The following is a 27,087-nucleotide window of genomic DNA, read 5'->3' on the forward strand; positions in this document are numbered from 1 at the left end:
TTGATGTTTGTGTTGGGGTCGGGTGTCCTGTGTTCTTTTCTTTTTTGCTGTGTCTTGTGACTGCTGAAATTTCGTTCGGTATTTATACCGAATGACAATAAAGTTCTGTTATACTGTTATATACTGTTAAGGATGGCGGAGTCAGGGGGTATGGGGAGAAGGCAGGAACGGGGTACTGATTGAGAATGATCAGCCATGATCACATTGAATGGCGGTGCTGGCTCGAAGGGCCGAATGGCCTCCTCCTGCACCTATTGTCTATTGTACGGGACAAACTAATTTAGTCTAAAATACGGGATGTCCCGGCTAATACGGGACAGTTGGCAACCGTTTGCAGGCACGTTAATAGTGTTGGCGATGCACCTCCTCCATCATTCCAATCTGCATCACAATCCACAGATGCCAATTCATTAGTGCCAAAGGATTCAATGAACAAGGTGTCCAAATTAATGAAGCCGATCATCAAGAAAACATATCCCCAGCAAAACAGACGGGAAGGAACGCAAATGGTGATCATCCCTTGTACAAAACACAAGAGACCATATTGTGCGTGTGACGCGCAATTGGAAGCAGTGAGTCATTGTTTACGTGGACAGAGACCGCGCTAGAGTCTCTGCCTCACAGCTCCAGAGACTAGGGTTCAATCCTCCCCCCTCTCCCTCTCCCCCCCCTCTCCCTCTCCCCCCCCCCTCCCCCTTCGGTTGCCTCTCCTGCATTGGTGCAGCACCCTCTCCTCCCCCATTCCCCTCTCCCCCATCTCCCCCCTCCCTCCACCCCCTCCCTGCCCTCCCCTCCTCCACCCCCCTCCTTCCCCCACCCCCCCAACTCCCCCCATCCACCCCTCCCTCCCCTCCACCCCCTGTACAACTGCAGAAGGACCTCTTTGCTCCTATACTCAACTCCTCTTGTCATAAAGGCCAACATGCCATTAGCTTTCTTCACTGCCTGCTGTACCTGCATGCTAACTTTAAGTGACTGATAAACAAGGACACCCAGATCTTTTTGCACTTCCCCATTTCCTAACTTGACATCATTTCCACCTTGGGCGAAAGGTTCTGACTGTCTATCAAGACAAAGCATCACAGCTAGGGTTGCCAACTTCCTCACTTCCAAATCCGGGACAAGGTGACGTCACCGCCCCGCGTCCCACGTGACCTCACCCAGCTAGCGGCCACGTGCTCCCGCTCCACCAATGGCGGCCGCCCGGGCCATTGGTGGAGCGGGAGCACGTGGGCCGCTGGCTGGGTGAGGTCACGTGGGGGCGGGGCGGTGACGTCACCCTTTGTCCCTTATTTGGGAGCGAGGGAGTTGGCAACCCTACTAATACGGGACAAGGGCGGTCTTGTACGGGACAAACCAATTTAGCCCAAAATACGGGATGTCCCGGCTAATACGGGACAGTTGGCAACCCTAATCACAACACATCAGGTAATACCACGCAAATCCAGACATGAGACACAGTTGAACATATTCTAACGTGAAGGCCAAGAAACAGACATTTGACATAAAGAAGACAAAAGGTCGAAAGTTGTTCTAGAAACTTTAATGCGTTTCCTTTTATTTTCTGATTCATAGCAGTGCATCGCCAGAACTGATAGTTTAGGTCGTACATTGGACTTAGGTGGAGACGAGAGTGATATAGCCATTTGTCACGCATTTACAATTTCTGTGCATTGAACAGAAGTTACATGTTAAACACTAACATGCAGCAAACAAAGCAGTTCATCGATCCACTGACAGTGACTCTCAGACAGGGCCGAAAGGAAGGAAAGCACTTTATCAACCTGTGAGAAGAGGAAAAAAGTGGAAACATGAATTGAAAAGGGGAATGAAAGTGTTGGGAAGTGTCAGTATCAGGAATTGGCAAGAGTTATATTTTCTGAAATACCCAAGGAAGATTTGAATAGAACTGCCTCCGATTTTTTTCACCAATAGCAGCAATTTGGGGGACTAATTCTCCGAGGAAAATCAGCCATGATCACGTTGAATGGCGGTGCTGGCTCGAAGGGCCGAATGGCCTACTCCTGCACCTGTTGTCCACTGTCTATTGTCTATTGAGGTCTTCAGAACCTGCATGAACTTCCCGTATCCGCTCCAGAACTTCACTGCTGAACTGGACAACACAGAGAGCTTCAGGATCCAGCTCTATAGGTGATAAAGGGACCACTCCACACATTCACTGGACAAGGTAGACACAAAATGCTGGAGTAACTCAGCGGGTCAGGCAGCATCTCGGGAGAGAAGGAATGGGTGACGTTTCGGGTCTCCCGAGATGCTGCCTGACCCGTTGAGTTACTCCAGCATTTTGTGTCTACCTTCGATTCGAACCGGCATCTGCAGTTATTTCCATCCGCTGGACAAGGGGCCATCTCACAAATCTATTTGGGGCAAGTGTACCCTCTGCCTCACAGTGCTAGTGTTCCCCGTATAGCAATGCCCAGTGGTCATCTGTGCAGTGCTTCCCAGCACACACTACCCACTCAAACATCACCACTTGCACACTTATTCACTGAAGTACGCCGCCCACTGAAACAGACCTGCTCACTAACTTACTGGTACACACTAGCACGCTACCCACTTAAACACACCTGACCACTACTGTTTATGCACACCTGCACGCTATTTACTTCAACACACCTGCCCACTTAAACATCCCTAATCATTACTCCTTAAACACACCCACTCACTACTCACTTACACGCGTGCACACTACTCACAAACACACCTGTTTACCACTCCTTAAACATACCTGCTCACTACTTACTCAAACGCCCCCACTACTCCTTATGCACACCTGCACACTGCCCAAACACACCTGCTCACAACCTTACACACACCTGCTCACAACTCCTCACACGCCTGCTCACAACTCCTCACACACACCTGTTCACTACTTATACACACCTGCTCACTACTCCTTACACACACCTGTTCACTACTGAGACACACCTGCACACAACTCCTCACACACCTGCTCACTAGTTTTACACACCTGCTCACGACTCCTTACACACACCTGCTCATGGCTCCTTACACACGCCTGTTCACTACTCCTTACACACACCTGTTCACTACTCCTTACACACACCTGTTCACTACTCCTTACACACACCTGCTCACTACTTAGTCACACCTGCATACGACTTCTTACACACATCTGCTCACGACTTAGACACACCTGCTCAAGACTCCTTACACACACTTTCTCACTCCTTACACACACCTGTTCACAACTCCTTACACACACCTGTTCACTACTCCTTACACACACCTGCTCACAACTCCTTACACACCTGCTCACTACTTACACATGCCTGTTCACGACTCCTTACACACACCTGTTCACAACTCCTTATACACACACCTGTTCACTACTCCTTACACACACCTGCTCACAACTCCTTATACGCACCTTTTCACTACTCCTTACACACACCTGCTCATGCCTCCTTACACACACCTGTTCACTACGTACACACCTGCTCACAACTCCCTACACAGACCTGTTCACGACTCCTTACACACACCTGCTCACAACTCCTTACACACACCTGTTCACAACTCCTTACACACACCTGTTCACTACTCCTTACACACACCTGCTCACGACTCCTTATACACACCTGTTCACTACTTAGACACACCTACCACACAACTCCTTACACACACCTGCACACAACTCTTTATACACACCTGCACACAACTCCTTACACTCACCTGCACACAACTCCTTAAACAAACCTGCACACTACTCCTTAAGCACAGTCAGACCTATCGACAGAGAGCATGACCGTAACAGAATGGTGCTCCCCCATAGTGACCATGGGGGAATGACCATTAAAGGATGCTGCGCCCACACTGAGCATCACGGCGATCTACTCACCCACACTGACCATCACGGTGATCTGCTCACCCACACTGACCATCACGGCGATCTGCTCACCCACACTGGCCATCACGGTGATCTACTCACCCACACTGAGCATCACGGTGATCTGCTCACCCACACTGACCATCACGGTGATCTACTCACTCACACTGACCATCACGGTGATCTGTTCACCCACACTGACCATCACGGTGATCTGCTCACCCACACTGACCATCACGGTGATCTACTCACCCACACTGGCCATCACGGTGATCTGCTCACCCACACTGACCACTGCAGAGTAGCATTCACGTAGGACTAGCAAAGTCCAACAACTTCCTTGGGTGAACTGCAGTGAGATGGAGATAGAGATGTGCTCATCTAGATTGGGGAGAAGGCAGGAACGGGGTACTGATTGAGAATGATCAGCCATGATCACATTGAATGGCGATGCTGGCTCGAAGGGCCGAATGGCCTACTCCTGCACCTATTGTCTATTGTCTATTGTCTATTGAAGGTTCAAGATTCAATTTTTAATCGTCACGCGGACCAATTAAGGTACAGTGAAATTTGAGTTACCATACAGCCATACTAAGTAAAAAGCAACAAGTCGGGTCCTAAACAGTCCTTTCACCTCAGGGACTACAGGCAAGGAGTGTGGCTGCATTCAGTCTAGTTGGCATTTGCCCGCACTAGCCCTGCAGAGAGACGTGTGGCTTCCTTCCACTTCAGCAGAGGGGTCACGTGAGAGGTGCGATCAGGTGGGCGGAACTCCCCCCATTACCCTGCTCTCAAGGCCATTGGCAATAATGGACATTTCCCACCTATTTCTCCAAGCTTCCACTGACTGATAAATCCCAGCTCACCTGTGCACTGTGATGGGCCAGAACTTGGGATTCATTAAAGCAATTCACATGGTTAAATCATTGTTAAAAAAGTATCATCCAGAGACACCTGTATATACACACACACACACGATAAAAAAATAAAAGGGCATATCTGTAAAAGTAACAATTTAACTTTTAAATATACGGCATCGTGCTAGGTATTTTTAAAATTCTTTTGTCTTTCAATGTAAATGCATGGTGTTAAGAAGTGTCTTGGAATTGGTTGGTGGTGGGGAGGGGGGATTAATGTTGGCTGGGATAGATTTTAACTGCTTTAAGATGAAACCAATGTTGGCTTCTACCTTTCTGGTGTTGAAGTAACAGTGGAACAGAATCCGGATGAATTTCCCAGTGGCTCTTTGTTTCTCAAAGTGCATCTTTGCGAATGCCCCGTGCCGACATCAACTTCCCAGCGGAGAAATTAACCCTTTCTCTGCTGGCCTTCTCTGGGATGGGAGTGAAATGAAATGTTAGTCCGTCGTTTGCGCTGTGAGGCTGAGGGTTCAGGGCACAACCAAACGGGAGATGGTGAGTGAGTGAGTGAGTGAGTGAGTGAGTGAGTGAGTGAGTGAGTGAGTGAGTGAGTGAGTGAGTGAGTGAGTGAGTGAGTGAGTGAGTGAGTGAGTGAGTGAGTGAGTGAGTGAGTGAGTGAGTGAGTGAGTGAGTGAGTGAGTGAGTGAGTGAGCCACCACCGGAGGTGGGGAAAAGGTAATCAACCGTTAGAAACAAAATGGAGAGAGAATCATCGGTATGAGGTGGGGTGGGGGTGGGGGCGATTCTATGAGCAAACTCCCTCTAAGTTTGGGTTAGCTTCAAGGGCCCAGTGTAAGTCATCAGGACGACAGGTGACGACTGAGCGGGGGGGGCAGGCAGTGAAGGAGGTGGCGTGGGACTGGGGTTGCGGGCAGCAGGGAGGGGACGAGGGGCGCAAACACCAACATGCACCGTCTACAAATGGGGGGGGGGGGGGGGGAGGGGGACCTCCAACAAGCTTGGGCTGAGGGGAGGGGGAGGGGAAACGGCAACAAGCCTTCTGCTCAGCACAACGTCACCGGCCACAGTGCAGTAGGAGGGGGAACAAGTAAAGCCATTTACACGTTCACACCGGTCGCATGCAGATCTCGGGCCAGGCCGGGGTGGGGGGGTCGTGTGTGAGAGTGGGCCGGGGCTCAGGACCTGATGGGTTCACAGACAGGGTTGCCAACTTCCTCGCGCCCAAAGGGTGGCTGTAGCCAAGGGGCCGCTGTAGTCCCGGACAGTGTAGGCCCAGGGGCCGCTGTAGTCCCGGACAGTGTAGACCCAGGGGCCGCTGTAGTCCCGGACAGTGTAGGCCCAGGGGCCGCAGTAGTCCCGGACAGTGTAGGCCCAGGGGGCCGCTGTAGTCCCGGACAGTGTAGGGCCAGGGGCCGCTGTAGTCACGGACAGTGTAGGGCCGGGGGCCGCTGTAGTCACGGACAGCGTAGGCCCAGGGGCCGCTGTAGTCCCGGACAGTGTAGGCCCGGGGGCCACTGTTGTCCCAGACAGTGTAGGCCCGGGGGCTGCTATAGTCCCGGACAGCTTAGGCCCGGGGGCCGCTGTAGTCCCGGACAGCTTAGGCCCGGGGGCTGCTGTAGTCCTGGACAGTGTAGGCCTGGGGGCCACTGTAGGCCCAGACACTGTCAGTATGGGCGCCACCTAATGGAGGTTGCATAGCAACCCACAGCCCGGGCCCAGGCGGCCACCATCGGTGGAGCGGGAGCACGTGGCCGCAGGCTGGGTGAGGTCACCCTTTGTCCCTTCTTTGGGAGTGAGGAAGTTGGCAACCCTACTAATGCGGGGACAAGAGCGGTCCCGTACGGGACAAACTAATTTAGCCCAAAATACGGGATGTCCCGGCCAATAAGGGACAGTTGGCAACCCTATTTGCAGAGTGGACTTCCATCCCCACAGAAACCTTGCAGGTGACCATGGCAACAGTGAGCCCTCCATCCAACAAGCACTCAAACAGGCAGCGTCCCTCGCTGCCGAATACAAAGGCCACAAATGGAAAAGAGCTGCTCCATACAGAAGGTAGACATTGAAATGCTGGAGTAACTCAGCGGGTCAGGCAGCGTCGCAGGAGAGAAGGAATGGATGACGTTTTGGGTCGAGACCCTTCTTCAGACTGATGTCAGGCTGCCCCCTCCCCTGACATCAGTCTGAAGAAGGGTCTCGACCCGAAACGTCACCCATTCCTTCTCTCCAGAGATGCTGCCTGACCCGCTGAGCTACTCCAGCATTTTGTGTCCACCTTCGATTTGAACCAGCATCTGCAGTTGTTTTCCGGCTCCATACAGAGAGAGGTGTTAGTCAGCCATCGATTTAGCCTCTCTCCCAGTCCCCATGTGCTATTGCATCGTCTTGCCACAATTAAAATCTTTTCTGCCTCGTGAAGAAGGAATTTCACTGCACCCTGGAGTGTTGACATTAATCTGATCTGATCACAAACAAATCGCAAAACATATTGATTTGGACAGATTCCTGTAAGAGGCGGTGTAGTCAGGCAAGTTTGCAGCACCGAAACTGGACACTGACCGACTAGGGAAGGTGTTAAGAGCTACCCTATGTCCTATCATGCCCTCTGCCCTGAGTTCCACATTCTCTACTCTGAGTTCCACATTCTCTACTCTGAGTTCCACATTCAACTACTCCAAGTTCCACATTCTCTCGACTCTGCGTAAAATAAAATTCTCATTCATTTTATTCCTGATTTTAGCTTTGCGGCCCTTAAATATTTTTATTGTCTTTAAAAAAAATTTTTCTCTCCCCGTTCAGTGGAACAGAAATAATCCATCGATAGACACGATAGTGCCGGAGTAACTCAGGGGGTCTGGCAGCATCTCTGGAGAAAATGGGTAGGTGACGTTTCGGGTCGGGGAACGACCACTTGTCAGTCTGAAGAAGGGCCCCGACTCGAAACCTCACCCATCCATTTTTCTCCAGAGATGCTGCTGAGTTACTCCACCATTAGGGGCCTATCGTTGGTATAAACCATCCTTGCCATCAGTTGATTCCGGCTCCCTAGACAAGCTTCTGGCTGAGCTGTCACATGAAGAACCTGCAACCAGGTCTGCAACTACTCCTACACCACCATTCCTCCTTCCCCTTACCCTCCAAGTTCAGAAACAGCCTCTTCCCAACAACATCAGGTTGTTGAACCAACTAAACGAACATCTACGGAAGTCTTGGTTGCATTTCGGGTTTTTATTTTGCACTGATCTTGTTTTTAAAATATATTTCTTGAACCTTTTCTTGATTGTATGACCTCTGAATACTGTGTTTACAGACCTGTTGTGCTTGTGCAAGTAAGAATTCTGCCGTTCCGTTTCAGGTATATTTGACAATTAAATACTCTTGCCTCTTGACCACCCTGGACCATCGGAGGTGGAGGGGGTCAGGGATGGAGCACAAGATTATCTGATGCTTTCGTTAATCTTTTATTGGCTCTAAGGACCAAAGCCATTTCGAACAGTGAAGTCTATGATGAGCGTTCACAACGGCAAGAGGAAATTGATAGGGGAGAAGAAGAATAATAAGGGTAGAAACATTTCTGGAGTAACTCAGCGGGACAGGCAGGAACTTCTGGAGAGAAGGGATGGGTGACGTTTTCGGGTCAAGACCCTTCTTCAGACGGGATTAACAAGGATGTTTAGCAAGGGTACGGGAATTAGATTAAAGTCAGAACAGTCAGTCTGCTGATGTGAATGGTAGATCTATATCACAGCACATGCCCCAGTTCGACACTCAGAACACTGACTGGACACAGGGGGTCAGACTCAACAGCAACTTTTAAAAGGAGAGACAAAGAGAAACTGTACCCACTAACAAGATGGACGGAGATTGCTTGATTTTAGAGATACAGCGCGGAAACAGGCCCTTCGGCCCATCGAGTCCACGCCGCCCAGCGATCCCCGTACATTAACACTATCCCACACACACTAGGGACAATTTTTACATTTACCCAGTCAATTAACCTACATACCTGCACGTCTTTTAAGATAAATAAGAAAAACGAGTCAGTTTTCGATAAGGAGATATCCCGATATCCAGGCCCGATAAGGAGAAAAAAATTTTTCCGCAGATATTTATGATCTAGAATGTGCTGCCTTTGAAGGGTGGTGAAAGCTGATTTTGTACTGATTTTCTGGGGGGAAATTTTCTTGGATATGTACTTGGAAAATGTGTGAGATACAGGGTATGTCTCCAAAGACCCAGTGTGGGGCAATGGGCAAAAGGCTCTTCTTGGTTCTAACCAGATTTAATGAGAGGGAGCTACAGACTGACAAAGTTTCAAGATTTGGCAGTCTTAAAATACATAAGTGGTACTGTTTCTGGAGGTAAAAGTAGCTTAAAACGAGTTATGGATTTTGTCTGAAAAGCTTCGGGTTGGATATTTCATTTTGTAGTTTGAAATCGTCAGATTGGAGGTTGTTTAATAAGAAATTTAATTAACCCAGGGCCGGTAACAACAAACTACAAACATCAACCATTTTGCGGCTGGTTGTTTTCCATTGGCCACAAAAAAAGCTTCTGATGTTGATCCAAACATGGATCAAGTTAATACTGTTTCTGAAATGAGCTTCGTGCCCAAAATTGTGAGCTTAATTTTGTTTTGTTTTGAGTTCTTGGTGGCAATAGTATTGAAGGGCTTTCTCGACCAAGTGGTCTGATGGGGAACCTGGCTTCCTTCACTTGCACTATTTCATTCCAATTTCAGCCTCACGTCTTTTTTACAGTCTGCAGGCGAAGGGCCATCTCTTTGAAGTGAGCAAGAGCGAATCAGTCCTCATCAAGATCAGTCCTATCTGATGCCGGTTCCCATTCCCATTTCCCCCCACTCCCCCGCGTTAAATCCTGCGTTTGGCCTGACAGGATTAACAAGTGGCTAATGCCTGCCCGGGCTGTAAAAAAAGACATTGGGGACATAACACGAGCTGAAGGGAAACCACTGAGGGGCAGAAATGAACTCGTAGATGGCCAGGCGTGACTTGAAAGCTCTGGTAAGCAGTGTGGTTCCACACTGGTCCCCCATTGCAAACTGTTTTTCAGACACTGGGACTTCTGTATCAGACCCTCTGTGCTGGGGATGACATCTTCAAGAAGCTAAAGGTATTTGCTGTATGTTTACCGGAATTCAGCTGCACACATTGATCTCGATTCATGCTCCTGCTATCACCTGGTTACAGTGAATAATTCATCCATAAAAAAAAGAATCAACCAGCACAGAGATAAAAACTAAGTCGTACACTTTTGTACACCCAGGGCAAGCAATTACACTTATTGACATTGAAATGTACACCTTAGACACTGGAACGTTTTGCGACACTGAGAAATCATGAAAGAAAGTAAAATGTACAGAGATATTGAGCCTTGTGGTTTCCTTTCACTGCACAGGGACGTGTTCCCACCTAGACCCTGGAGATGCTGCGATGGATGTTGGGTAGGGTGTCTGGCAGAAAGGGGGACTCTCGTACGGGAACATCTCACAGCATCTTGGTGGCATGCTTGTTGGCTTCATCGATGCGGGCTTTGTTCATGTCGCCCTGGAAGAGACGGAGAACGAAGCTTAGATGGCCACGAGGAAAGAAAAACGCAGATGCTGGTTTAAATCGAAGATGGGCACAAAAAGCTGGAGTGACTCAGTGGGCCAGGCGGCATCTGTGGAGAGAAGAAATGGGTGGCGTTTCGGGTCGAGACCCCAGGGTCTCTCAGCCTGACCCACTGAGTCACTCCGGCATTTTGGGTCTACCTTCGAAGCTCAGAGGGGAATTGGAACAAAGCTTGCTGTTGCTCTGGGATGATTTGTACGGGTGCACACACAATTGCTTTTGAGAGTGTGTGTGTGTGTTAGTGTGTGTATGCATGTGTGTGTATGTGCGTGAGTGGGTGTGTGTGTGTGTGTGTTAGTGTGTGTATGCATGTGTGTGTATGTGCGTGACTGGGTGTGTGTGTGTGTGTGTTAGTGTGTGTATGCATGTGTGTGTATGTGCGTGAGTGGGTGCGTGTGTGTGTGTTAGTGTGTGTGTATGTGCGTGTATGTGCGTGAGTGTGTGTGTGTGTTAGTGTGTGTATGCATGTGTGTGTGTGTGTGTTAGTGTGCGTATGCATGTGTGTGTATGTGCGTGAGTGTGTGTGTGTGTGTGTGTGTTAGTGTGTGTATGCATGTGTGTGTATGTGCGTGAGTGTGTGTGTGTGTTAGTGTGTGTATGCATGTGTGTGTATGTGCGTGAGTGGGTGTGTGTGTGTGTGGGCATGTGTTTGCGTGTGTGCGTGTATGAGCGCATGTGGGTGTATGTCTGTGAATATGGGTGCGTGTATGTAGGTTTATGCGTGGGTATAAGTAAATGTATATGTGTGTGTATGTTTGAGTATGTGTATGTGTCTGTGTGTATGTGTGAGATTGTGTGTGTGTGTTTTTTTTTGTTGGTTTATTTGTGAAATTGTGTGTGTATGTTTGTGTGTAAGTGTGAAAGTGTGTGCGTATGTATGTGTGTATATGTGTGAAATTGTGTGTGTATGTATGTGTGTGTCAGTGCATGGGTATGTGCGTGTGTATGTGTTTGCGTGTGTGTGTATATGTGTGTGTGTGTGTGGGTATGTATGTGCATATGTGTGTGTGAGTATGTAGGTGCATGTGTGTGTGTGCATATGTGTGTGAGTGTGTGTGCACATGCATGGTGGAGATTATATATGACTATACCCGTGAGTGGTGTTGGTGCGATGGCATGCATGTATGTGCACATTCATTGCGTGTACGTGTGTGTGGGTGCGTATGTGCTTTGACTCATCGTGTATCTTATTCCTTGCCACCAGTCTGTGTCTCCCACTTCGTGCTTCTTCTGCTGGGATTTGTTACGCAGTTGGCAGTTGGATTCTCACCTTGACCACAATCCTGTCGATCTGGGCGTTCTGCGAGCCAACCTCGTTACTCATGTCGAGCGCCATGTGCCGCAGGTTGCCGATGATGCTGCCCACCTGATCCAGGTTTTCTTCCATCTCATTTTCCCGAGCGTCATCCGTGACCCTGAAACCAGACCAAGAAATATGTTCAAACCAGCAGCTGCCTGCATAGAATCATAGTCCCACCGGCCTGCGTTTGGCCCATATCCCTTTACACCTGTCCTATCCATGTACCTGTCTAAATGTCTCTTAAACGTTGTGATAGTCCCCGCCTCAACTACCTCCACCAGCAGCTCGTTCCATACACCCACCACCCTTTGTGTGAAAAAGATACCCCTCAGATTCCTATTAAATCTTTCTCCCCTAACCTTAAACCAATGTCCCCTGGCTCTCGATTCCCCTACTCTGAGCAAGAGAATCTGTATGTCCATTCAATCATGGCTGATCTATCTTTCCCTCTGAACCCCATTCTCCTGCCTTCGCCCCATAACCCCCTGACACCTTCTAGATTAAGTCTCTAGATTATGGTGCTTTATTTTTGGAATTACCTAAAAAGGTGTCGTCGGCTGCCTCCGAATTCTGTAAGAGACAGAACCCCTAGATTCGTCCCGCCCCCTCCCTAGACATCAGTCTGAAGAAGGGTCTCGATCCGAATCGTCACCCATTCCTTCTCTCCAGAGATGCTGCCTGACCCGCTGAGTTACTCCAGCATTTTGTGAATAAATGCCTTCGATTTAAACCAGCATCTGCAGGTTTTTTTTCCTACACAACTTCTTTTCTTGTTTAATATATTGTTTACAGAGTGCTACGTTTACATATTCTGTTGTGCTGCTGCAAGTACAGATTTCATTGTTCTATCTGGGACACACGTCAATAAACCATTCTTGACTCTTGACTCTTGGAAAGCAGGAAAGTCCGAACTTTCCGGGGGGGGGAAAGTATTTTACCTCCGGATATATCCACCGCTCATGGCCATTTGCTCGCGATCATCCATCACTCGAGCTGGCTGGCTGGCCACCACACCGTCCTGGTTATTTCCCCACACCTTCTTGTAGGCCCCTCCCGCCTCAAAGTTCTTTAACCTTGGAAGGAGAAAACAGACAGAGAGTTTGGTTGCTTCAAAGCTCCCCGTGGTGTCAACGCCAGCCCCTTGCTGATCCCAGGCAGTGCCCAGAGGTCTCCTAGGTATCACAGTTACCATTAGTCCGTCGGGCACGTCGTTTTATATTAAGGTCAGTTTTCCAAGGGAGTTCGGTTGACGTCCATCCCAAAGATCTCACAGTGTAAGAAGATGAAACTAGGCAACCGATAGCTTGAAACTATGACATACCCAGAGCATGCAGGCATGCCAGCAAACCCAGTCTCATTGATAGTCTACTGCAAGCAACGTGCAATCAAAGTGTTTCACCAAATATGCACACCCATAAAAAGGTATTTGTAAAAACACTCTTTGATATAACTGTGCTGGGTGAGTACCTGTTTTTTCTTTCCCCATTCAATTTTCCCTTCTTCGCTCCTTAAGGTGTATCCATCTGCGTTTGCATTTAGCAAAATTAAGGCAGCCCTGATTTGGCGGCACATTTGGCGATAATGCCGTTCCAAAGGCAGAGTGTGTTTCGATTTAGTAAATGCTTGGTCAATCCATGCTGCCGCCGGACTGCTTTCAATGGCCACGATTGAACATTGCACACCATTACCGGGCAGCCACCCTCCCATTCCCTGTAGTGCTGGAGAAATACTCTGCCTAGATTGGCAACAACTATTGGCAACTCATTGGTAACTCAAATTTCACTGTGCCTTAATTGGTGCATGTGACAATAAATTGATCTTGAAATCTTGAAATCTATTGGCAATCATTATCCAGTTAGATTTCTTTCTTCCACTCTGAATAGGACCCTTAGCCAAGTCAACAGGCATTGTTTCACAAAATGCTGGAGTAACTCAGCAGGTCAGGCAGCATCTCGGGAGAGAAGGAATGGGTGACGTTTTGGGTCGAGACCCTTCTTCAGACTGAAGATGTAACAGGTAGACATTATTTTAATTTTAAACTTTTTAATGAATCTTGTGCTCACTCATGCTCCATTATTCTTTTCCGTTAGCACATGTCCAGATTACTTCAGATGAAAGTGATTCTTCTTCACTATCCATAATCTTTGGTTTTTGGTTAAGAGCAAAGGTGCAGAATTATCAATGTTTCTCTGCCTAAATCTCTATACATTTAAGAATGTCCAAGCATAGGTCCTGAACTTAATGGCTGAGTGCCAACAGTTATTTCCCCTGCAGTACTGCATTTTCCCATGAGGTACTCATGAGGTTCTTCAGACTGAAGAAGGGTCTCGACCCGAAACGTCACCCATTCCTTCTCTCCCGAGATGCTGCCTGACCTGCTGAGTTACTCCAGCATTTTGTGAATAAATACCTTCGATTTGTACCAGCATCTGCAGTTATTTTCTTATTCAACAGGCATTGTTATTTTTTTTCAGTCAACTCTTCTCCAAATAATTTGCTGACACCTTTTAATAGATACTCATTGAGAGAAATTAAATCTTTTATGCTCTATGTTCAAAATCGGCTGGGTGATGAACAACTGTGGACCACTAAATTACTTATCATGCCAAGTTATTTAATTATGCTATTTATGTCAACATTGGCTAAAATACCACGTTTCTCTTACGTTACACTCAAAAAAACTATTTCAATGGGTCTACAGTTCTTTCAGATATTTTTGAAGACAAGAAAGAGCTTTAGAGATGCAACACTTCTTTCTCAATTTAGTTTTGCTATGTCAAATGTCACAATGACCTACCTACGAAAGGAAGTTCCCATTCAGTGGAGTATGTGTCTGAACCTCCTGCAAAGGTGTCACCAAATTGCATGTGGAAACAGCTCAGAATCAGCTAAAGAGGCCTAATGCTGGATGTGTTTGGAAAACATTTAATTCAATGCCCGTATAGATTTAGAGATACAGCGCAGAAACAGGCCCTTCGGCCCACCGGGTCTGCGCCGCCCAGCGATCCCTGCACATTAACACTATCCTACACCCACTACGGACAATTTTTACATTTACCAAGCCAATTAACCTACGTACCTGTACGTCTTTGGAGTGTGGGAGGAAACCGAAGATCTCGGAGAAAACCCACGCAGGTCACGGGGAGAATGTACAAACTCCGTACAGACGGCGCCCGTAGTCGGGATCGGACCCAGGTCTCCGGCGCTACATTCGCTGTAAGGCAGCAACTCTACCGCTGCGCCACTGTGCCGCCACTATAGGTTCTTTGTGACTTTTAGGAAAATGGAAACAGCTACATTGAGTTACAGGTCTCGACCCAAAACGTCACCCTTTCCTTCTCTCCAGAGATGCTGCCTGTCCCGCTGAGTTACTCCGGCTTTTTGTGTCTATCTTTGGTTTAAACCAGCATCTGCCGTTCCTTCCTACACATTATTTAATATATTTATTTCAATTCCTTTAAATGAGGTGAAGGGTCATGGATTCTTGCAGCACAGAAACAGGCCATTTGGTCCACCATGCCTCTATCTAGTACCTATTTATATTAATTCTCTTTACTAGCACTTGGTCCATTGTATTCTATGGCTTAGAGTTTCAAGTGCCCATCTAGATACTTATTGAATTACTTCATCAGCCACTCACGCAGGGCATTTCAGACTCCAACAACTTACCGGGTGGAAAATGGCTTCCACAGATCCCCTCAAAAAACCTTTTATCCCTTACCCTGAAACTATGCCCTGTTGTTTTGGATACGTTTGCAATGGGGATTCGTATCAATGCCCCTCTTAGTTGCACACACCGATCTGCCAAAACATTAGGACCACTGACAGGCGAAGTGAATAACTTTCATTATCTTCTTGCAATGGCACCGGTCAAGGGGTGGGACATATTAGGCAGCAAGTGAACAGTCAGTTCTTGAAGTTGACGCGTTGGATGCAGGAGAAATGGGCAGGAGTAAAGACCTGAGCGACTTTGTGACAAGGGCCAAATTGTTATGGCCAGACGACTGGGTCAGAGCATCTCTGAAACGGCAAGGCTTGTGGGGTGCTCCCGGTCAGCAATGGTGAGTACCGACCGACAGTGGTCCGAGGAGGGACAAACCACAAACCGGCGACAGACAGGGTGTTGGGCGCCCAAGGCTCATCGATGCGCGAGGGCAACGAAGGCTATCCCGTCTGGTCCGAACCGACAGAAGGTCTACTGTGGCACAAGTCACAGAAAATGTTAATGGTGGTCACGGGAGGAATGTGTCACGATACACAGTGCATCGCACCCTGCTGCGTATGGGGCTGCACACGGAGGACCAACAGCATATTAGGCACGTGGTCATAATGTTTTGGCTGATCGGTGTATACCTTCCTCATGTAAAAATCTCCAAAGATGACGCAGAAAGGGTCGGCTGGAGAAACGACCATCACAACCCAGTTCAGCGGTGGTCTGCAATATACATCCAGCTCTATGTGGACAGATGAGCATTTCTATATCCTTAATGCTCAGGAGGCACCTCCTAATGACTGGTGCGGTGAGACAATTGTGGTGTAAGCACCAAGCTCTTTTACAATGAGGAATGCTGGTACTATCTCTCACCAAGGGAATAAATGGACCCAAAACTGGAAAAATGTTTTTTTGCTTTCCATGCAGGCTAGAAGATGAATTTATAGCCGTGCTAGTCATAGAGTGATACAGCGTGGAAACAGGCCCTTCGGCCTAACTTGCCCACACCGGCCAACATATCCCAGCTACACTAGAAACATAGAAAATAGGTGCAGGAGTAGGCCATTCGGCCCTTCGAGCCTGCACCGCCATTCAATATGATCATGGCTAATCATCCAACTCAGTATCCCGTACCTGCCTTCTCTCCATACCCCCTGATCCCTTTAGCCACAAGGGCCACATCTAACTCCCTCTTAAATATAGCCAATGAACTGGCCTCAACTACCTTCTGTGGCAGAGAATTCCACAGATTCACCACTCTCTGTGTGAAAAAAAACGTTCTCACCTCGGTCCTAAAAGACTTCCCCCTTATCCTTAAACTGTGACCCCTTGTTCTGGACTTCCCCAACATCGGGAACAATCTTCCTGCATCTAGCTTGTCCAACCCCTTAAGAATTTTGTAAGTTACTAGTCCCACCTGCCTGCATTTGGCCTACTTCCCTCCAAACCTGTCCTTTCCTATTAAGATAATGGACAGAGAAATAGTGTAGGAATGGTCCAGTACTGTAACAGTGGTCGGTGTCAGGGTGTTCAACTCACTTCACGTTCCACCCCATTCAGAGTCCAGAACCAGGGGTCGCAGTTTAAGGATAAGGTCTCGGCCATTTAGGACTGAGATGAGGAGAAAGATTTTCACCCAGAGAGTTGTGAATCTGTGGAATTCTCTGCCGCAGAAGGCAGTGGAGGCCAAGTCGCTGGACCTTTTCAGGAGAGAGTTAGATTTAGCTCTTGGGGCTAACGGAATCAAGGGATGTGGGGAGATAGCAGGAATGGGGTACTGATCATATTGAATGGCGGTGCTGGCTTTAAGGTCCGAATGGCCCCCTCCTGCACCTATTGTCTATGTTTCTATTGATGGTGGTATTCTAACTCTAGTGCAATTCCCTTCCACGGGACAATTCTATTCCACACATTGCCGTGGACAAGCAACCCCACTTGGCTCAGTAGGTGAAAGACTGTACCTATGTTGTTCCCAATCTGGCTTGGACTGCAATCACAACGTTATAATAATACCAGCAGGGTGGAAGAGTAGACCAAGATCAAGTAGACCTGCCTATGGTTGGGGTGGAGATTCCTGATGCTTAGTTGAACACTGCAAGGGACTCCCAGCTGAAGTGCACTAAAATGCCATCACCTTGGTGGATCGGAGAGAAATTTATTCGATTTTCTTCTCTCCTTCAAATTGATCAAGGTGCTTCAGTCTCTCCCAGTTTTGGTGGGCTGAGCCATAGATCCCTAACATATCATAATTACACTATATATATATATATCCCTAACATATCATCTTTTCACTGTACCTCAGCACAGTAGGCAATAAACTAAACTAAACCGGACTATTCAGTGCTACATATATGTTATATATATCCCTAACATATCATAATTACACTATATATATAAATATATATATATCCCTAACATATCATAATAACTATATATACATTATATATCCCTAACATATCATAATTACGTAGGGCAGACTGGTTGGACTGAAGGCTGATTCTTTTCCATGACTGTTCTAATATACTGGAGGAACTTCTTGTTGGCTCTGATGCTGGAAATCCCCTCTGTCTATTATCCACTCTGCCTTTGTATCGTGACGTCGGTGTAGTTTTGAGCAATGGGGTCTGGGAACTCATTGAATGCAGGGGCCCAGCACATAGATATGACCTCACAACATGTTACCACTGCACACTGACTGGAGGGACTGGCTAAATGGTGTGGCCAAGTCACAGATTCACAAATGGACAAAGAGACGGAAGTAGAAACATAGACTGATGGAGCCGTGTGAATAGTGGACACATATCGGAGCAACTGAACCATCCTGTCAACAACCAGAGAGCGGTCCTGAGCTACCATCTACCTCATCGGAAGACCCTCGGATTATCTTTAACCGGACTTTATCTTGCACTGAACGTCATTCCTTTGACCCTGTATCTGTGGACGGCTTGATTGTCATCATGTATAGTCTTTCCGCTGACCGGATAGCACGCCACAAAATCTTTTCACTGTACCTCAGCACAGTAGGCAATAAACTAAACTAAACCGGACTATTCAGTGCTACTTTCAAATGCTGCCTTGGAGCCCAAGGAAGCCATTCCCATCTCACCTCCGAAAGTGAGCTCTTTGGTTTATATTTACACTCAGGCTGTGATGCGGTTTAGTTTAGTTTAGTTTAGAGATACAGCGCGGAAACAGGCCCTTTGTCCGGCCGCGTCCGTGCCGACCGGCGATCCCCGCACACTAACACTATCCTACGCACTTGGGACAATTTACAATGTTTTAACCCAAGCCAATTAAATCTCCAAACTTGTACTTCGTTGAGAGTGTGGAAGGAAACCGGAGCACCCGGGGAAAACCCACGCGGTCACGGGGAGAGCGCACACGGGGGCTGGATCGAGCCGCGGTCTCTGGCGCGGTGAGGCAGCAACTCTGTCGCTGTGCCAGCCTGCCCCTGTGACCAGTCTTGTGACACGAGTGGAGAGCTTTGATCTGTTGGTAGTGAGGTTGCTTGGCCATGATACTGTGTTCTGTTTTTTCCCTTGCTGTTACCCCTGCACGTGGTCCTCTGTTGAGGTTTCCGCGGTTCCTTGCCTCAGTTTGAGCTGCACCCATTCCTTCTCTCCTGAGATGCTGCCTGACCCGCTGAGTTACCCCAGCATTTTGTGTCTACCTTCGAGCGATACCAGGGGTGGACTCAGCCTTCATCATTGAAGAGAATGACCCTGACACGGTCTAATTCCTTGCAGATAGCAACCTGGCTGCCAAATCTCATACATCACAACAGTGGTCACATTTCAAAATCATCTCATTGTTTGCAAAGTGCTTCGGAATAGCCTGAAATTGTGGAAGGCAGTATCTCAGTGCAAGATTTTTTTGCTCATCAGAGCAGGTTGCCAGGCAGCACTTGGAAACGACGCTGATAACAATCCAGAAATGATCATTTAAATTATGCCTAAATGCATTGGCTTTGTACTCCCAGGCACGAGACATGCTTGAAAGGAACGTTGTCACCGATGAATCGACTGGGCTGTCGTGCAGATGCTGAACTCTCATTGAACATGACATCTTGCCAGCAGCCTGCACGCCCAACACCATCCAGTCTGACCTCCGGTTTTCTCTTTCCCATCTCCTATCCAAGGCTTGCCTTTCGTACTGGGGCCCTACAGAGTCATAGAGTCATAGGTCCTTCAGCCCAACTTGTCCATGCCAGCAAAGATGCCCCATCTTGTCCCACAACATCCTGTCTAGAGACATTTGGTCCATATCCCTCTAAACCTTTCCTCTCCATCCACCTGTCCTCAGGTCTTTTAATGGTTTCTGCCTCAATTACCTCCTCTGGCAGCTCGTTCCATTTCCCGCCACCTTCTGTGTGAAAAAGTTGCCCCTCAGCGTCCTTTTAAACCTTTTCTCTCTCACCTTAAACCTATGTCCTCTGGATCTTGATTCCCTTTCTCTGGGCAAAAGACTTCCCTGTCCATTCCCCTCATGATCTAATACACCTCTATAAGATCGCCCCTCAGCCTCTTGCGCCCCAAGGAATAAAGTCCTCGCCTGCCCAACCTTTCCCGAAAGCTCTAGTCCTCAAGACCTGGCAACATCCTTGTAAATCTTCTCTGCACTCTTTCCAGCTTTAACAACATCCTTCCTATAAGAGGGCAGGACTTAAAGTTCTCCAACTTTAGGTAGTTCCTCTGTCCCTCTCTTCCCCTCCTCCTTCCCAGATCTCCCTCTATCTTCCTGTCTCCACCTATATCCTTCCTTTGTCCCGCCCCCCTGACATCAATCTGAAGAAGGGTCTCGACCCGAAACGTCACCCATTCCTTCTCTCCCCAGATGCTGCCTGACCCGCTGAGTTACTCCAGCATTTTGCGAATAAATACCTCCTTCCTATAAGAGGCTGATTGAAACTGAACACAATACGCCAAATGTGGCCTCGCCAACGTCTTTCCCTTCTCTTCCCGAGCTTTCTCAAGGTGTGAGGGCAGATCTTTACCAACATATTATCTTTCTGATGCCTGGTGGAAGGGTCTCGACCCGAAACGTCACCCATTCCTCTCTCCAGCAATGCCACCTGTCCTGCTGAGTTACTCCAGCATTTTGTGCCTATCTTAGATGTAAACAAGCATCTGCAGTTCCAACCTATACATTACCCCCTATGCAACAGCGCTCACCAGATTTCAACGTCTTGGGAGACACCAAATGTACTTCCAGCTCTTCCCTTACCAAGCGCGTTTTGCCTTGATTCTGCCTGCAGACCATCTTAAATGCAACTGACAGCCTCTTTATTGAATGGTAGGCTTGTAAGCTTGTTGTGACTGTCTTTAGTTTAGTTTAGAGACACAGCGTGGAAACAGGCCCTTCGGCCCACCGGGTCCGCGCCGACCAGCGATCCCCGCACACTAACACTATCCTACACCCACTCGGGACATTTTTTTACATTTACCAATCCAATTAACCGACAAACCTCTATGTCTTTGGAGTGTGGGAGGAAACCGAAGATCTCGGAGAAAGTCCACGCAGGTCACGGGGAGAACGTACAAACTCCGTACAGACGGCGCCCGCAGTCAGGATCGAACCCGGGTCTCCGGCACTGCATTCGCTGCAAGGCAGCAACTCTACCGCCGCGCCACCGTGACCGCCCTACGTCCAAGACTGACGTTCTGAGCATGTAACTTCACTCCTTGACTCACATTTGTTACAGAAGAGTTCCCCCGACTTTTTGCAATGCCAATTGATCCAATGCTGCTCACTTTGCTTGCCGATCCACACTGAAGGCAACAAATCTATTGAAATCTGCTAATGGATTCTCCCCTCCACTTGACTCCCCTTACTTTAGCGCTCAGTGATCTGTGAGGTTTTGAAATCTGAGCCATTTGCACCACCACTCCTCCACCCACACCTTATCTTTTCTACCATTGACAGCCGTACTGTCAGCTTTCAAGGTCTCTGTTGCTGCGATTCCCTCTATGCCCCTCACATCTTAGAGAAGATCTTAGAAAATAGGTGCAGGAGGAGGCCATTTGGCCCTTCGAGCCAGCACCGCCATTCATTGTGATCACCCACAATAAAGATCTTTCATCCACAATAAAGATCTTTCATCCACAATAAAGATCTTTCATCCACAATAAAGATCTTTCATCCACAATAAAGATCTTTCATCAACAATAAAGATCTTTCATCCACAATAAAGATCTTTCATCCACTATAAAGATCTTTCATCCACAATAAAGATCTTTCATCCACAATAAAGATCTTTCATCCACAATAAAGATCTTTCATCCACAATAAAGATCTTTTATCCACAATAAAGATCTTTCATCCACAATAAAGATCTTTCATCCACTATAAAGATCTTTCATCCACAATAAAGATCTTTCATCCACTATAAAGATCTTTCATCCACAATAAAGATCTTTCATCCACAATAAAGATCTTTCATCCACAATAAAGATCTTTCATCCACAATAAAGATCTTTCATCAACAATAAAGATCTTTCATCCACAATAAAGATCTTTCATCCACAATAAAGATCTTTCATCCACAATAAAGATCTTTCATCCACAATAAAGATCTTTCATCCACAATAAAGATCTTTCATCCACAATAAAGATCTTTCATCCACTATAAAGATCTTTCATCCACAATAAAGATCTTTCATCCACAATAAAGATCTTTCATCCACAATAAAGATCTTTCCTCCACTATAAAGATCTTTCATCCACTATAAAGATCTTGACTCTAACTCTTCTCTCAGCTTCTGTACACCTCTCTCTCTTCCTCTGTAGGTACTGCTTAAAACTCTTTGACCAAACTTGGAAACATCGGCATTTATGGAACGTGAAACATGGTTAACCTTTCAGGACCCAGACTCTTTGTCAGACCTGAAACGTCCACTCTGCTTCTCTCTCCACAGATGCTGCCCAACTTGATGAACCTTTCCCAGCATTTTCTGCTTTATATTTCAGATTTGTGGAATCTGCATTTCGTTTATTTTAGATTTTAGAATCACCAGTGTTAATAATCTTTACACGAGGCTCAGTCGATGTCATATTTAGTCTTACTGAGCTCCTGTGATATGGCTTGGCATATTTTAAAGGTGCATGGTTGTTTTGTGGTCTTTTCGCTTTCATGAGCGACCCAGACCGACAATCCTGGGCATTTCCAACTCCTCTGCCTCTCATTCATTTGGGTGTAAAATCGGGAATTAATTTCTAAGGGAATGAAAAAACGGGCATGTTTGCCGACTGCTTCCCAGAGTGCTACTTGTTGATGGGTCTGTCAGCGGCTAGATGGAACGGTGTTATTTTCTCGGCAAGCAACATGCAGGCAGGCAGGTGGCCGCTGGGACCGGCATGTCAACACCTACTTATTGCAGGGGCAGGAACAAAGACCACAGCATCTGCCCAGATCCGACAGATTTTTTTCTGCTTCTTTCATGTCCTTATTGATCTGATCCATGCCCTCTTCAATTCTCTCCAATTGCTCTGAATTTGAGGAAGATAGTTAGTTTCCACAGGCAACGACAACACACAAACAAGGGATTGGTGAACCTCAACACTGACTGGCATCGAGCTGGCTCTTGCAAGATGGATACAGGTGCTCAAGGAGAAGTTTGGAGCCATTGGACGTGAGGTCATTAGGAATACGAGTAGAATTAGGCCATTCGGCCCATCAAGCCTACTCCGCCATTCAATCATGGCTGATCTATCTCTCCCTCCTAACCCCATTCTCCTGCCTTCTCCCCATAATCCCTGACACCTATACAATAGACAATAGACAATAGGTGCAGGAGGAGGCCATTCGGCCCTTCGAGCCAGCACCGCCATTCAATGTGATCATGGCTGATCATTCTCAATCAGTACCCCGTTCCTGCCTTCTCCCCATACCCCCTGACTCCGATATCCTTAAGAGCTCTATCTAGCTCTCTCTTGAATGCATTCGGAGATTATACGAATTATACGAATTAAGAATCTATCCATCTCTGCCTTAAAAATATCTACTGACTTGGCCTTCTGTGGGCAAAAAAATCCACAGATTCACCACCCTCTGACTAAAGAAATTTCTCCTCATCTCCGTTCTAAAAGAACGTCCTTTAAACCCGAGGCTATGACCTCTAGTCCAAGACTCTCCCACCAGTGGAAACATATATTTCCAATGAGCACCAGTGTGTCATGCTTTAGCCCAATCCCAGTCAGAATGAGATTCTCTCTTCCCTCTGAAGAAACGGACTTGAGTGAACGAAAAAAAAGAGAGAAATCGACAGAGAAAATAAAACAGCGAGACATAGACGCAGGAATCTCTTACATAACTTTGACTTAACAGACCAATAACAGGCCCATAAAGTTCCTTTCAAATCCAGTAGCTCAGGGATGAATCGTAATCCTCAATGTGGATGTTTGGTTTCGACAGAGAAGGATGTTAGTTCTGGAGTTTCGGAATGAAGTAGGATTGGCATCAGAGAACAGATCCTTTGTTTAGACCCATAAAATACTCTTTAACTCCAAGTTGACATAACACAAAATGTAACTTTTTTCCCCATTTTTAAACCAGCCCATCTTCTGATGGTGACTTGGGAAGAGCGTTATACATTAGGTGAGGTTTGGCTAAACTCCATTTGAACGTGAGTTTCAAAGCTAGAGGATAGTGTCCTTCAGTTAACCCCTGTGTGCCTCACCAGCCGAGGTTCACGTGCGCCTCCTCCAACCTCATCGACTGTATCCGCTGTTCCAGGTGTCAACTCCTGTATATCGGCGAGACCAAGTGCAGGCTCGGCGATCGATGCGCTCAACTCCTCCGCTCAGTCCGCCTAAACCTACCTGATCTCCCGGTGGCTCAGCACTTTAACTCCCCCTTCCCATTCCCAATCTGACCTTTTTGTCCCGGGCCTCCTCCATTGTCAGAGTGAGGCCCAGCGCAAATTGGAGGAACAGCACCTCATATTACGCTTGGGTAGCTCATACACCCCAGTGGTACGAACATTGACTTCTCCCACTTCAGATAGCCCTTGCTTTCCCTCTCTCTCCATCCCCCCCCCTTTCCCAGTTCTCCCACCAGTCTTACTGCCTCCATTCTACATTCTATCTCTGTCCCGCCCACTCCCCAGACATCAGCCTGAAGAAGGGTCTCGACCAGAAACGTCATCCATTCCTTCTCTCCAGAGATGCTGCCCGTCCTGCTGAGTTACTCCAGCACTTTGTGTCTACCTTTGATTTAAACCAGCATCTGCAGTTCTTTCCTACACACCCTGTGTGCCTCACATCTGCTTCCATGTCCCAATGATTTTCAGGCCTGTCTCACAGTGCATTCGTCCAGCCCACCATAGCAATCAGATAAAGCACATTCCTAACATGGGATTTCAACATATTAATAAGCACCTCAAATTTAGATGCTCATGTGTGTGGAAACTAAAATTAGCAGATATAAAGGGGGTTTTTTTCCGAGAGAGACACAGCATGGAAACAGGCTCTTCGGCCCACCAAATCCATGCTGCCCATTGATCACCCTTTCACACTTGTTCTACGTTCTAGAAAAAAATCATCCACGCATTTATTTCTTCCCGCCTAGACTACTGCAACTCCCTATGCACTGGGATCAGCCAATCATCCCTGTCCCGCCTGCAATTGGTCCAAAAGGCCGCAGCGAGACTCCTGACGGGTACCCGTAAAAGGGACCACATCACCCCGATTCTAGCCTCTCTCCACTGGCTCCCAGTACGGTACAGAATCAACTTCAAGCTCCTCCTATTCACATACAAAGCCCTAAACGGGCTTCCCCCCCCCCCCTCCCCCTATATTAAAAATCTTCCAACCCACCACTCTATCTCCAGGTCCCTCAGGTCGGCCGATTTGGGGCTACTCACTATCCCGCGGTCTAGGCTTAAGCTCAGGGGTGACCGCGCTTTTGCGGTTGCAGCTCCTAGACTGTGGAACAGCATCCCTCTCCCCATCAGAACTGCCCCCTCCATCGACTCCTTTAAGTCCAGGCTCAAAATCTACTTCTATTCCCTAGCGTTTGAGGCCCTCTGAGGGGGGCGCTGTGAACTGTTTATGTATGTGCTGTTATGTTTGTGTGCCATTGTGTGTTCGTTTCTTAGTACCTGAACCGATGTACAGCACTTTGGTCAACGTGGGTTGTGTTTAAATGCGCTGTACAAATAAAATTGACTTGACGTGACTTGATCCCACATTCTCAGCCACTCCCTGCACACCTGGGGCACTTAGCCTGAAACCCCGCACGTCTTTGGGAATGTGGGAGGGGTCCAGAGCACCCGAACAGAGACGCGACCTTTGTTTTCTGGGTGGTGTCTCCGTTCCCGCTGCGGCCTACCATCGGCCAAACACCTGGAGCTGGCGGGCTCCAGCTGGGACCACCTGGGGGGGGCTCTGGTTCACAGAGCCCGCAGACCGGACTCACCATCTGCGGCGCCGGCTGCCTTCGGAGGCCGCGGGAGCGGCTGCGACTCGCCTTCGGAGGCTTCGGCCGCGGGCCGCGTGGACGTCGGAAGCTCGCAGCCCCCTGGGCGGAGGCCGACATCGGGAGCTCCGGCAGCGGCAGCGTGTTCGCCCGCCCCGGATCGCGGGGCTTGGGTCGGCCCGCCGCGGACCTTTCACCGTCCGGCGCGGCCTGGAACGTGGCAACTCCAACAGCCTGACCGCGGGAGAAGACGGCAGGGGAAGAGAAATGACATTCTGGCCTTCCATCGCAGTGAGGAGGTGACTGGAGGAGACTCACTGTGATGGATGTTTCTTTTTTTTTGTTTTGTGTTGGTTATGTGTGTAATTGCTTATTTTATTGCTCTTACTGTTGGACTGTGGGTGACGAAATCTCGTCCAAAAGACTTGTTTTTTGGATGACAATAAAGGTAATTCTGATTCTGATTCTGAGAGGATCGAATTTGGGTGTCTGGCGCTGTGAGGCAGCAGTTCTACACGCCAAGCCACAGTGCCCATCCAGGTTCAAAGAAATCTGGGAGAAATCTCTTTACCTGTAGCGGCTGTGGAACGAGGATTCTGCTGGCATTGAGATACATAGCATAGCAGAATGTACGGGGAAGCTCGGAAAACACATGACAAAGGGATATAAGGTTAAATAAAACGGGATGAGAGGAGGCTAGTGCAGAGCGTAAACTAACGGCATGAACCAGCTGAACTAACTGTGTGTTTACAGTAGTTTTGAGTGTAGCATAATACATGCAACGCTGACAAAGGATTGAGTGTATTGATACTCAAGTGTAGGTATCACAAAATGCTGGAGTAACTCAGCGGGTCAGGCAGCATCTCTGGAGAGAAGGAATGGGTGACGTTTCGGGTCGAGACCCTTCTCCAGACTGATGTCAAGGGGGGGGCGGGACAAAGAAAGGATACAGGTGGAGACAGGAAGACAGCGGGAGAACTGGGAAGGGGGAGAGGAAGAGAGGGACAGAGGAGCTATCTAAAGTTGGAGAAGTCAAAATATTCATACCGCTGGGCTGCAAGCTGCCCAGGCGAAATATGTTTGATCAAGCATTGGATACTCAAGTGTGTTTAGATGGGTCAAATAGGAAGCAGTTACACACATGGAGGTCAGCCGCAGTGATTTTTAGAGTAAAGTTGTAATTGTAGATTATTAATTTTATAATTCCCCATGGAGAACTATGGTGGAGTTCACGATGGCCTGATTGGATTGATCATTGGTCTATGAAACAAACCCT

At 47.8% G+C, this 27,087-nt stretch overlaps 1 protein-coding gene across 1 annotated transcript in view; it reads right to left on the reverse strand.

The window, feature by feature from the left end:
* Positions 1–6,969: 6,969 nt before the first annotated feature.
* LOC144611666 (synaptosomal-associated protein 25) overlaps positions 6,970–27,087 on the reverse strand; it is a 70,272-nt gene continuing 50,154 nt past the window's right edge. Inside the window, exons 5-8 of the mRNA XM_078430870.1 lie at positions 22,765–22,882; positions 12,624–12,758; positions 11,656–11,800; positions 6,970–10,319 (exon numbers count right to left, since the gene is read on the reverse strand). Of these exons, the coding sequence (XP_078286996.1) occupies positions 10,260–10,319; positions 11,656–11,800; positions 12,624–12,758; positions 22,765–22,882 (458 nt within the window). The 3' untranslated portion in view covers positions 6,970–10,259. The remainder of the gene's footprint in view (positions 10,320–11,655; positions 11,801–12,623; positions 12,759–22,764; positions 22,883–27,087) is intronic.

This window comes from Rhinoraja longicauda, chromosome 41 (genome assembly GCF_053455715.1).
Source record: "Rhinoraja longicauda isolate Sanriku21f chromosome 41, sRhiLon1.1, whole genome shotgun sequence".
Taxonomy (NCBI): Eukaryota; Metazoa; Chordata; class Chondrichthyes; order Rajiformes; family Arhynchobatidae; genus Rhinoraja; species Rhinoraja longicauda.